Source organism: Rhincodon typus, chromosome 6, assembly GCF_021869965.1.
Source record: "Rhincodon typus isolate 14 chromosome 6, sRhiTyp1.1, whole genome shotgun sequence".
Taxonomy (NCBI): domain Eukaryota; kingdom Metazoa; phylum Chordata; class Chondrichthyes; order Orectolobiformes; family Rhincodontidae; genus Rhincodon; species Rhincodon typus.
Genome location: NC_063337.1, coordinates 555,189 through 568,321, shown reverse-complemented (window position 1 = coordinate 568,321; position 13,133 = coordinate 555,189). Strand labels below are relative to the sequence as shown.

The window sequence follows — 13,133 nt, the reverse complement described above, 5'->3', positions numbered from 1 at the left end:
GTGTGGGGGAAGGGGATCAGGCAGACTGGGTCTGAGGGGTAAGGATGGGTGGGTGAAGAGTGTGGTGAGGGGGTTGTTTGACAAGGAACCTGGGTTTAGAAGTTTCGAAATGGAAGCAGAAATTGCTGGAGAAACTCGGCAGATCTGGTAGCATTTGTGGGAGAGAACAGTTAAAATTTTGAGTCCAGTGACCCTTCCTCAGAACGTTTTGAAGAAGGGTCACTCGACCTGAAACGTTAATTTGAGCGTCTCCAGCAAATTCTGTTTTTTTTCTGATTTTCAGCATTCGCAGTTCTTACGGTCTTCTTCAGAAGTTAGGGTTAGTGTTGGGGTTGGGGATTGGGCTGCAGGGTGAGACTTGTGCTGCTCTGGGTATAGTTGGAGTTCTAACCCTGCCCTCTGGATGTATAGGTGGGGTCAGTGGTGTGCATTAATGTAATGGTGCTCGTTTTGTCCCCACAGTGTTTTGTCACTTGTGCTGACAGTCCTTGCTCTGCTCCAGCTGACTGATGTTTGACGAGGAGGATTGGAATGATGATGGGGAAGCCAGGGCCCTGAGTAAAGCGCTCTTTCACAGGACAGAGTCTCCACACTGCAGTAGCAACCTGGTAAGTGCCAAGTTGATGATCCTTTCCTACAATAGCCTTTGTTAAAATGTTTGAAACACTCAGCTATTTGAAACACTCACATTGTCAGTGGAGAGAAACAACTAATGTTTCAGATAAGTGAGCTGTACCTGATTATCCGTTAACAAGCACTGTCACAGACCAGTCTCAATCCCATACATTTGGGAGCTGGTGGTTTAGTGGTTATTTCAGACCAATGCTGTTGAGGATATGGAGCAATGCTCCATCATTATTCTGTCATGCCACTGCCAGGAGTGTTAGATGGTAGATTGCATGAACCTTTATCTTTTCTTGTTCAGCCGTTCCCATATCCCTGTTGAAATAGATCTGGATCACTTACTTGCTAAGAAATGGCATGTTAAGGAGGGGAAATGCTGACACAAACTCTTTCTTCTTTTTAGAATGTACGGTCACCTGGTGGAAAGAAGAAACAGAAGCTTCTGCAAACACTCCAGACTCTTTCTGCAGCAGGAGCCCCTGATCAGAATCCAGAGGCAACACAGCCCAAGCCTGAGTATGGAACAGCAAAGAAAGCTGGGGCGAGAAACAAGAGGAAAAGGAAGAGAAACCGGGGAAAGGAGGAGAGTGAAGAGGATGTGGAGAAACGAAATGATGCTCCTTTGAAATCGCCATTTGCACAAGGTATCACAGGAAATGAAAATCAGAGTAGTAGGATGGGAGGCAAGGAGATTGGATACGTACAAGGTGGCAGTGCAGAACGGGGCAATAGAAGCGTAGCTCCGTGTTCAGAGGTGCTAAAGGCAGGTGAGCTGGGAAGAAACGCAAGACAGGGAATGCTCACCCGCCAACAGTGGAAGAACAAAATGAAAAACAAACATCGAAACAAAAACAAGTTCCGGCCCACGGTCACATCGTCTGCAGAGAATGGAGGACAAATGAAGGTGAAGGCTGAATGTGAAAGGATTTTGAAGAAATCAGAACCTGAGCAAGATGAAGGCACAAATATCACAGACAGACACAAAACTAAAATAAAGCAAAAGAAGGGAAGAAGTCAAGAAGGGACTGATCCAGCAGAGAGAACAGTCTCTGAGATCAACAATGAAAAAATATCCAACCTCAACCAGAGAACAAGAAATCATAACCAGAACAGTGAGACTTTGTCGAAGAGGAGGAAAAGAATGTGTGAACAGCAAAGGGACTGTATCTCAGGCAGTCCCAGTCCTCTGGCCAGAGACTTGGCACTTCCTGTGGGAATAAATGGCACTAAATCAGGTCCCCCCAGCCCAACCTCGAACCGCTCAGCAGCTTTGAGAAACAAGATGGAAGAGCGCCTGAAGTCAGCCCGTTTCCGTTACATCAACGAGCAGCTGTACACCTCGAGCAGTGCAGACGCCATGAAGCTCTTCGCTCAGGACCTTGCTACTTTCCAGCTTTATCACCGAGGCTTCACGGCGCAAGTGGAGCGCTGGCCAGAAAATCCAGTCGACAGGATCATTCAGTACATCCGAAACAGGTACAGCTGGGCAGAGCAAGGGGTTAGAGGCCTGGCGGTAGTAGGAGCCTAGTAATAGCTCACCACTACCATCTCAAGGACAACTAGGGATGAATAATAAATGCTGGCCCAGCCAGCGACAGCCATATCTTGTGAATGAATTTTTAAAAACAAGGCTGTGCTGGTGGGAGACGACTGGAGTGGGAGACGTCGATGCTGAGGAGAAGGGTAAAGTGTTGGAGTGGGGCGGAAAGATGTTGAGGAAGGGAAAGGTAAAATGTTGGAGATGACAAAAGGTCAGAGTGGGGCATTTTCTTTGACGGCACCTTCCAAACCCAAGAGGGACAAGGGACAGGAGCAGCAGAGATGTGAAATAGTGAGCACCTGAAAGGTCCCCTCCATAGTGTAGCCCTGAACCAAGTGATTGGCCAAGCCTCAGTACAACATAAAAAAAACAACTGCGGATGCCAGAAATCGGAAACTAAAAAAGCAATCGCTGGAAAAACTCAGCAGGTCTGGCAGCATCTGTGGAGAGAAATCAGAGTCAACGTTTCAAGTCCAGAGATCCTTCTTCAGAACTGATGGCAGTTAAGAAAATGTCGGTTTTTATGCAGAAGATAGGATGGGGGAAGGGTATGAGGAGTAAATGCTGGAGATAGACCCCAAGGAGAGACAACAGTTGGACAGACAAGGCAGTGGATTACAGTCAGCCTAGGACAATGAATGGGGATTATTAGTGCTAACAATCGGTGGTGTGTAATAGAAGAAGGTTACTTCAAAGTACAACGGGATCTTGATCAGATGAGCCAATGGGCCGAGGAATGTAGATGAATGTGAGGCGCTGCATTTTGGAAAGGCAAATCAGGGCAGGACATACACTTAATGGGAACTCCTTGGGGAGTGTTGCTGAACAAAGAGACCTTGGAGTGTAGGTTCATAGTTCTTTGAAAGTAAAGTTGCAGGTAGGTAAGATAGTGAAGAAGGCATTTGGTATGCTTGCCTTTATTGGTCATTGCATTGAGTAAAGGAGTTGGGAGGTCAAGTTGCGGCCGTACAGGACATTGGTTAGGCCACTGTTAGAATACTGCGTGCAGTTCTGGTCTCCCTCCTATAGAAAGGAGGATCTGAAACTAGAAAGGGTTTGGAAAAGATTTACAAGGATGTTGCTAGGGTTGGAGGGTTTGAGCTATAGGGAGAGGCTGAATAGGCTGGGGCTATTTGCCCTGGAGAGTTGGAGGCTGAGGGGTGACGTTATAAGAGGTTTATTAAATCGTGAGGGGCATGGATAGGGGAAATAGACAAGGTCTTTTCCCCAGGGTGGGGGGAGTCCAAAACGAGAGGGCATAAGTTTAAGGTGAGGGGGGAAAAGATTTAAAAGGGACCTAAGGGGCAACTTTTGCACACCGAGGGCGGTGTGTGTATAGAATGAGCTGCCAGAGGAAGTGGCAGAGGCTGGTACAATTACAACATTTAAAAGGATTCTTTCAAAGTGGTTGTCAAGGGGATCAAGGGTTATGGGGAGAAAGCGGGAGAACGATGTTGAGAAACTTATCGGCCATGATTGAATGGCGGAGCAGACTTGATGAACTGAATGGCCTAATTTCTGCTCCTGTGTCTTATGGCATCTGGATGGGTATATGAATAGGAAGAGTTTAAAGGGATATGGGCCAAATGCTGGCAAATGGGTCTCGATTTATTTGTGATATCTGGTCAACATGGACGAGTTCGACCGAAAGGTCTGTTTCCATGTTGTCCATCTCTGACTCCATGACTCTGTAATAACAAGGCCTGGTAAGTGGGGTTTGGGGTAAGGACATGGGAGAAGGTACCTTCAACCCAAAGATTGTTGAACTTGATATTGAGTCTAGTGGGCTGTAGAGTTCCCACGTGGAAAATAAGTTGCTGCTCTTCCAGCTTGTGCTGATCTTCACTGGAACACTGCAGCAAGCTTGAGACAGAAATGTTGGCAAGGGAACACGGTGGTGTGTTGAAGTGGCAGGCAACTGGAAGCTCAGGGTCCAGTCTTTGGCGGACATAAAGTAGGTGTTCTGTGAAGTGGTCACTGAGTCTACGTTTCGTTTCCCCAATGTAGAGACCATTGTGAGCAGCAAATGTAGTAGGCTAGATTGAGTGAAGCGCTGGTAAAGTGCCACTTCACCTCTAAGGTGTGTTTGGGCCCTTTGATACTGAGAAGAGAGGAAGTAAACGGGCAGGTGTTACACCTTCTGTAGTCGCAGTGGAACGTGCCTTGGGGATGTTGGGGATGGTGTTGGGAGTGAAGACAAGTGAATCAAGGTGTCCAGGAGAGAATGGTCCTTGCTGAAGGCTGACAAGGGAGGGGAGGTGAATATGTGTCTGGTGGTGGCATCCTGCTGGAGGTTGCGGAAATGGCTGAAAATCATCTTCTGGATGTGGTTGCTGGTGGAATGGTAGGTGAGGACAAGGGGAGCCCTATCACTGTTGTAGGAGGGAAGAGGGGGGTGAGTGCTGAAGTGTAGGAGGTGAGTCGAATCCGGTTGAGGGTCCTGTCCTCTGCAGTGCTGGGAAATCCTCAGCTGAGGAAGAAAGTTGACATTTCAGAGGCTCCCTTGTTGAAGTTGGCATCATCAGAACAGCTATGACAGAGACAGAGGAACTGGGAGGATGGAATAGAATCCTTACAGGAAGCAGAATGTGAGGATGCATTGTCAAAGTAACTGTGGGAATCAGTGGGTTTGTAGTGGATATTGGTGGCTAGCCTATCCCCAGAAATGGAAACAAATGTTGTCAAAGGAAGTGAGGAGTCAGAGATGGGCCAGGTGAAAGTGAGATTGGGGTGGACATTGGAAGTGAAATGGATGTATTCCCAAAGGGAGAGGGATCGGATCGATGACATCAACAATATACTGGAGAAAGATTTGTGGGTGGGAGCTGGAATAGGACTGAAAGAAGGAATGTTCCATGTACCCCACAAAGAGAGAGGCATAACTGGGATCCCTGCAGTTACCCAAGGCCACCTTGCTGAGCTGAAGAAAGTGAGAAGACTTGGAAGAAAAGTTGTTCAGAGTGAGGTCGAGCTCAGCCAGGCAGAGGAGGGTGGTGGTGGATGAAGACAGTTCAGGCGTTTTGTTCAGGAAGAAGCAGAGCACCCTGAGACCAGCCTGATAGGACACCCGACTCCCAGAGTTATCTTGACTACACATCCTAACATCCTACTTCCTCTCTTCCATCCTCCGAGTTCCTCTGTCTCCGTAGCCTCTGTTCAGATGATGCCAACTTCGACAAGGGAGCCTCCGAAATGTCTACCCTCTTCCTCAACCAAGGATTCCCCAACACCGTGTTTGACAGGGCCCTCAACCAGATCCAACCCATCTCCCGCACTTCAGCCCTCACCCCTTCTCTTCACTCCCATAATAGCGATAGGGTCCCCCTTGTCCTCAACTGTCATCCCACCAGCAATCACATCCAGAAGATCATTATCAGCCATTACCGCCACCCCCAGCTGGATGTCACCACAGACATATATTTCCCTCCCCTCCCTTGTCAGCCTTCAGCAATGACTGTTCCCCCTGGGATACCCTGGTCCACTCCTCCTTCACTCCCAACGCTGCCACTAACAGTCCTACGGTACCTTTCCTTGTAACCACCAAAGGTGTAATACCTGCCCATTTACTTCCTCCCTCCTCAATTTCCAAGGGCCCAAACACACCTTCTAAGTGAAGCAGCACTTTATCTGCACTTCACACAATTTGGTCTACTGCATTCGCTGCTCACAATGTGGTCTCCTCAACACTGGGGGAGCAGAGACTGGGTGACTGCTTTGCAGAACACGTATGTTCTGATCGCAAAAATGACTGAGCTTCCAGTTGCCTGCCAGTTTAACACCACCATGTTCCCCGGCCAACATCTGCCTCAGGCTTGTTGCAGTGCTCCAATGAAGCTCAGCACAAGCTGGAAGAACAGCACCTCATTTTCTGCTTGGGAACTCTGTAGCCTTCTGGACTCAATATAGAGTTCGACAGTTTTGGGACTTGAGGCACCTTCTTCCATGTCCTTACCCCAAACCCCACACACCAGGCCTTGTTATCACATGGTCTGCTATGACACACAACCCATTGTCAGCCACTAATACTCTCCATTTGCAGCTAGTCATTCTCCTAGGCTGACCGTTATCCACTCCTTTGTCTGTCCAACTGTTCATCTCTCTCCTTGGGCTCTATCTCCACTTAATGTTAATGCCATACACCACCCCTCTATCTTCTGCATAACAACCAACTTTTTCCAGCTGGCCTCTAAACTCTCTTTCCTGCTCCCACAGACCATCCACTGCTGTCGTCGCTGATTTTGGCTGTGGTGACTGTAAGATTGCCCGGAGTGTGAGCAACAAGGTTCACTCATTTGACTTGGTGGCACTCAATGAACATGTGACTGTATGTGACATGGCGAATGTAAGTATTGATGGAACCCAACTCTACTCACCAGAGCTCGAGTCCCCAATCACCTCCCTGACTCGACATGGGATTTCCCTAGGAACATTCGGTCATATCTCTGGGAACGGCTAGGCCTGGCTCCCTACACGTTTCTTCCCTAATCTCTACATCCCTGGTATCGTTTGGCTCTGATTCTCCCTCTGTCCAAGTTTGTCACTGATGCTGCAACCTCTCTTGCTCAGTTTCTCCCTGCTTTTCCTCCTCTGCTGGTCTGGTTTCTGCCTGAATCCCTCTTTCTCACTAGTTTCCAGTTTCTTCTTGATTCCCTCTCCTTCCACCCCTCGGTGTATGTCTGTCTCTCTCTCTCTCTTTCTTTTCCTCCCCACTGTCTTTTCCTTGGTCACGGTTTCTCTCATAATTTCCTGTCCCTCGTTCCTGGTCTCTTCTTTATTCTCTGTCCTTAGACCCCTGTTTCTGCTCGATTTGCCCTCTCTCACTTAGTCCCAATTTCAACCTGATTCCCCATCTCTCATGATCTGTGTGTAGAAATGGGCCATTCAGCCCATCGAATCCCTGTGACGTTCAGTAAGATCATGGCTGATCTGATCCTCAACTCCAATTTCCTGCTTTCTCCCTATAACCTTTGATTCACTTACTGATTTAAAAAAATTCTCTACCTCAGCCTTGAGTATGCTTAATGACACAGCCTCCACTACCCTCTGTGGTAAAGAATTCCACAGATTCACTCCCTTCTGAGAGCAGAAATTGCTCCTCATCTCTGTTTTAGATGGCTGACCCCTTACTGTGAAGTGATGCCCTCGTCCTGGACTCTCTCACATGGGAGACAACCTTTTTTGCATTTACCATGTCAAGTCCCCTAAGAAGGGTGGCATGGTGGCTAAGTGGTCAGCACTGCTGCCACACAGTGCCAGGGACCCAGGTTCGACTCTACCCTTGGGTGACTGTCTGTGTGGAGTTTGCACATTTTCCCTGTGTCTGCGTGGGTTTCCTCCGGGTGCTCCGGTTTCCTCCCACAGTCCAAAGATGTGCGGGTTAGGTGGATTGGCCAAAACAAATTGCCCGTAGTGTTCAGGGATGTTCAGATTAAGTGGGTTATGGGGCATGGGTCTGGGTGGGATGCTGTGAGGGTCGGTGTGGACTTGTTGGGCTGAAAGGCCAGTTTCCACACTATCGGGATTCTATGATGATAACTATAAGAATTTTTTTATGTTTCAGTAAAGCCACATTTCATTCTTCTAAATTCCTATGAGTACAGGCCCTACTTAACCTGTCCTCATAAGACAGTCCCTCCGTACCTTGTATCAACTTTATCTGGATTGTGTCCAGTGCCAGTATATTTATCCTTAAATAAGGGGCCCAAAACTATTCACACTATTCTTGCTGTAGTCTGACTCATACCTTGTGTAATTTTAGCAAAACCTCCCTATTTTTATACTCTATTTACTTGAAATTCAGGCCAATATTCCATTTGCCTTCCTTATTACTGGCTGAATTGGCTAGTTCATTAATTATGGGGTGAATTTAAACTTCATGTAGTTTGGGAAAATTAAATTAGCGAAGGTAACCATGAGGTAGAATTCGTAGAGTGTATTCAGGACAGTTTCCAAATCAGTATCTGCATCCAGTGAGGGATCTGGTAGCATGCAATGAAGCTGGTTTTATAAATGATCTCAGAGCAATAATGACCATAACATGATAGAATCAGTTTGAGAGTGAGATACTGGGGCTGGAAACAACTGTGCTGGACTTTAATAAAGATAATTGTTTGGGAATGAGTGCAGAGTTGGTTGATGCAGACTGGGAAAAGTATTTAGCAGAAAAAATGGTAGAGGAACAAAGGAAGACATTTAAGGTAGTCCATTATTCTTATCCACGCAACATATCTCTAGTTTCTGGTTTCACAGTGTGTCCAACATTACTGCATTTGGTGTTCTATAAACAACTCCCACCAATGTATATTTTCCACTGCAGTTTCTTAACTCCACCCAAACTAATTCTCCATCTTGATCCTTGAATCGAAGGTCGCCTCTCAGTCATGTACTGATGTCGTCCTGCATAAGAAGTGTTAGCCCAGTTCCTTTTCCTTTTTGTTTGTGTCTCCTAGATGTAGAATTTATTGGATATACAGTTGCCAATTGTTTCACTTATGACAACTAAATTATACCCAGTTACCTCAATTTGTGTATTCAAATCATCAACCATGTACATTAGGATAGAGTGCCTTGAGTTCAGCCTTTTTGCATTCCCCATTCTGATCAGACTTGATGCTTGCCATTTCTTCATCTGTCTTCTGTTTTGCTTCACTAGTGGCTAAGCTGTTTGGCTCAGTGTTCTGAGAACATGAGTAGCAAGCTACTGTGTTGGATTCATAGGAACACGTTCACCACCTCTTCTTGAGGTAGTTAGGGATGAGCAATAAATGCTTGTCTTGTCAGCGACACAAACTGTTAATGAAAACAAAACATTTGAAGGGAAAAGATTGCAAGATTCTGCAAAGAGCAGAGACTAACTGGGCTCTTCTTTGATATACACAGTGAATTGGATGGTCTCTTGTGCTATTCTACGACTTTAAAGAAACTGAGCCTGCTTTTGACATTTATGTTTGCTTGTGGTGCTTTAGGTACCTTTGCATGCTGAATCGGTCGATATCGTTGTTTTCTGTCTTGCGCTGATGGGCACTAACCTTCTGGATTTCCTGACAGAGGCCAATCGTGTCCTTCGACAGGGGTAAGCCCAGTGATTCCCTCTGTCACTCACCACACTGGCACAGGTCCTTTCAACTCCGCTGCATTTTTCTAATCCAACTCTCAAATCCTGCACACCTCTGATGTATGCTTCCTAAAGAGTTTCATTTCTATAGCGCCTTTTGTGATCTGCTTTTGAATTCTGGAGACAAGTTAGAAAATGCTTTTATTTGGAATACGGGAGGTCTGAAGCGTGGGCTTTAGCTGTTTAACTCGTTTGACACTGGTAACCTGAGGAGGCAACAGCAGGAGGGGAGGAAGAGTGGTGAGGCTGGCAAGGTGAGGGTGGTGGGAGGTATGGGAGAGCGGACATGGATTTCCTGTGTGGTGGGAGGAAAATGAAGAGTTGGTCGTGAAAATGACTCTGGGGCCAGTATGACAGGGTCAATGTTGGTGTGTTACCCATTTCTGGATTTCTCTGTTTGACCAGGGGGATTCTGAAGATTGCTGAAGTGGCCAGCAGATTTGAAGACGTCCGGAGTTTCACCAGTGTCCTGGGATCTCTTGGTTTTAAGCTGATTTCAAAGGTATAATTTAAAACTACGCTTCATTTGACCAATTGGGGATTGTAGTGATTGTAACGAGGTCAGCCAGATGGACCTCCTAGAATACGAGTTCCCTGATTGGGGCTGTTAATCTGGTCCAATCGGGGAGCCCTGACTGATAAATATAAACAGGAGTGTCGGAGCTTCTCTTCACTCTGAGAGCTGCATCTGAGGGACCTAGATCAGTGACAAGGACTCTCCCCATGTAAATAAATGGTGACTTGGTGATGTGATACCAGCCTCTGGGGAGTTATTTCAGGGATGTGTGAAGAGAAAGGTTGCAAGGGCGAACCTGAGTGTGTTCCAGTCTTTTTTTCTGTGACTCCCCACGTGAGGTTTCTGGGGGTGGGGGGGCGTGTGTGCTGTCCAGAAGGGAGCAGTTCTTGCAATGGGTTGAGTTTCTGAATCCAGTTGGGGGGGAAGGGGAGTGTCTCGGCAGGGGGTGGTGGGGGAGGGGGCTGGTGGGGGGTTGGTTGTGGTACTAGTCTGTGGTTGAGTCTGCAGGGGTGACCCATGGGAGGGAGAGCTGGTCTAGCTTGGGGACGATCTCTCCCTGGGGGTCTGACCCTGCCCTGGGAACTTTGTTGTATTGTGTGGTATTTGTTTGGGCATTTGTTTGTTTGTTCCCACAGGACACAGAGAACAGCTACTTTTATCTGTTTGACTTCAGGAAGAGTGGGTCTCACGTGGAGAAAGGGAAACTTCCTCGTCTACAACTAAAGCCTTGCCTTTACAAAAAACGCTGAGATCCTCTGGAGGTTACGAATAAACCACAGAAGCAATGTGAATGGTGAATGATGAGAACAGAGGTTTCTGATGGTAATAGGAGGGAAGGTGTTTACCTACAGACTGATGTGACTGTGTACAAACAGAACGGCCGAAAAGAAAACATCCAGTATTATTTTGCTGTTTTTTTCAAATGGGCTGATTCACAAGAAATTTGTGATGCCTCATGGAGAAGATGGTGTTTGGGCTGTGTGTGGAGAAGCAGTGATTGATCTGAGGGTGTGTACACTTTTTTTGGACTACTTTAGTTGACTGGAATCTGTGCAAGTTAAGGTTTTCTACTTCTGAATAATTTGTAGATTTTGACTTTTGTATTTTTGTACAAAAAATTGATGATGGGTCATCAACAGTCAAAAGTCTAAGTAAACAGCAGTGGCTGAGAAGGACTTGGTAATATATCACTCTGTAAATTACTTCCAGCAGGCCCTGCTCTAAAACTAAGCAAAGGCTTTTGACTTTCACAGTTCATGGAATTGCATTGTACAAAAGAGGCCCTTTGGCCCATTGAGTTTGTACTGACAAAACTACTTGAATTCTACACTAGGCCCATAGCCTTGAGTGGCATGACACTTCACATGCTTTTCCAATTACTTCTAAAGGTTGTGGATTTTCCTGCCACAGCTACCCTCCCAGGCACTGCATGCTGGACATTCATCACCCCCTTGGTGGAAAAAGACTTTCCTCGAGTCCCCTCAACCTTCTGCCATTCACTTCAAAAATGTGCCGCTCTTGTTATTGATGACCAAGAGGAATGGCTGATTTCTATCCAGCCTGCCCATGCCTTTCATAATCTTATACATCTCTTCTGGGTTCCCTCTTGGGCCTCCTCCTGGTAAGAAACCAACCCAAGCCTATTCAGCCTCTCTTCTTAGCTGAAGTGTTGTGTCCTCGGCAACCTGTTGAATCTCCTCTGCACCCACTCCAGTGCAGTCACATTCGGAAGTGCACATAGAACTCCAGCTGTAGTGTCACCAAAGTCCTGTACAGCTTGGTACAACCTTCCTGCTCTTGATAATGAATTCACTACTGACTCTTTGAGTTTGGTGATTTGATGAAGTGTCCCTGGAATCAAAAAGTTAACTATGCTTTCTTCCCACAGATGCTGCCAGATCGGCTGAGTTGTACCAGCAATTTCTACTTTTGTTTCAGATTTCCTGCATCAGCAGATTTTTATTTTGTTACACCTCTGACTGTTCGAAAATCCACCAGATGTGATCATGTGACAATCTAATCCTTCCAGGTATTACACAGGTGACACTGACACTTGAAAAAGGAGAGAGTCTCCAAAAGCTTGTGTCTTCAAACAAATCTGTTGGACTATAACCTGATGTCATGTGATTTTTGACTTTGTTCATCTCAGTCCAACACTGGCACCTCCTCATCATGGCTTCCAGGTGTTCAAAGCTTTAAAATTCTCTCCTCCACAGATGTTAAACAAACTAGCCATGAATGAATGTTCGTTCTGTTTGGTGTTATTGTCTGATTTTTCTTAAAAGCTAAGTACTGTGAAAGCTGGAAATCTGTAATAAAAGAGAAAGTACTGTATAATTTTAGCAGATCTTCAAGCATCTGTAGAGAAAAAATTAACATTTCTTTGTATTAAGCACTCACTATTTCTCTCTCCGCAGATATTGTCAGACCTGCTGAGTTTCTCTGGGACTTTCTATTTTTTATTACTGATGTTCATAGCTGTTGTATTTTTTTAAAATCATATTCTCATTTTCAATTGTTTAAAATTATTATTCCTCTAGTCTCAGTTGCTTCTGCTCAATTTTAATTTGTTTTGACCCTTTTTTGCTATCCTGAAGCTCTCAGTAGTTTCCATCAATTCCTTGAGTTTATTCTTTCAACTGAGTGGTGTGCTAGACTACTTCAGAGGGTGCTTGAGAATCACCCACATTGCTGGGACTCTGGAGTAATTTTTTGGCCAGCCCAGGTAAGGACAGCAAATTTTCATGACAATCAACAATGGTTACAAGGCTGTCTTGTTATTCCAGATTTGACTGAATTTAAATGTTGAACCCTTGGCCCCAGAGCATTAGCCTGGGATTCTGGATTACTAGTCATGTTAAAGCTGTACTGTACATTGGTTAGGCCACTTTTAGAATACTGCATACAATTCTGTCTTCCTTCTGTACGAAGAATGTTGTTAAACTTGGGGAGGGTGCAGAAAAGGTTTACATGGATGTTGTCAGGGTTGGAAGGTTTGAGCTATAGGGAGAGGCTGAAGAGGCTGGGGCTTCTTTCGCTGGAGTGTCAGAGGCTGAGGGGTGACCTAATGGACGTTTATAAAATCATGAAGGGCATTGATAGGCTGATTAACGAAGGTCTTTTGCCTAAGGTGGCAGAGTCCAAAGCTAGAAGATGTAGTTTTAAGATGAGGGGAAAGATGAAAAGGACCTGAGGGGCAACTTTTTCATGCAGAAGGTGGTGCATATAGAGAATGAACTGCCAGAGGAAACTGGTTGAAGTACAACATTTAAAAGGCATCAGGATGGGTATATATGGGCCAAATACTGGCAAATGGGACGAGATCAGACAAGTTGGAC

The 13,133-nt window shown here is 45.9% G+C and overlaps 1 protein-coding gene across 1 annotated transcript; it reads left to right on the top strand.

The window, feature by feature from the left end:
• The first annotated feature begins 403 nt into the window (after positions 1-403).
• rrp8 (ribosomal RNA processing 8) lies at positions 404-12,334 on the top strand. The gene is made up of 6 exons (XM_048598199.1): positions 404-608; positions 1,028-2,100; positions 6,377-6,506; positions 9,130-9,236; positions 9,684-9,780; positions 10,431-12,334. Exons 1-6 carry the CDS (start codon positions 510-512, stop codon positions 10,542-10,544), a joined length of 1,620 nt encoding a protein of 539 aa, XP_048454156.1. The 5' UTR covers positions 404-509; the 3' UTR covers positions 10,545-12,334.
• The last annotated feature ends 799 nt before the right edge of the window (positions 12,335-13,133 follow it).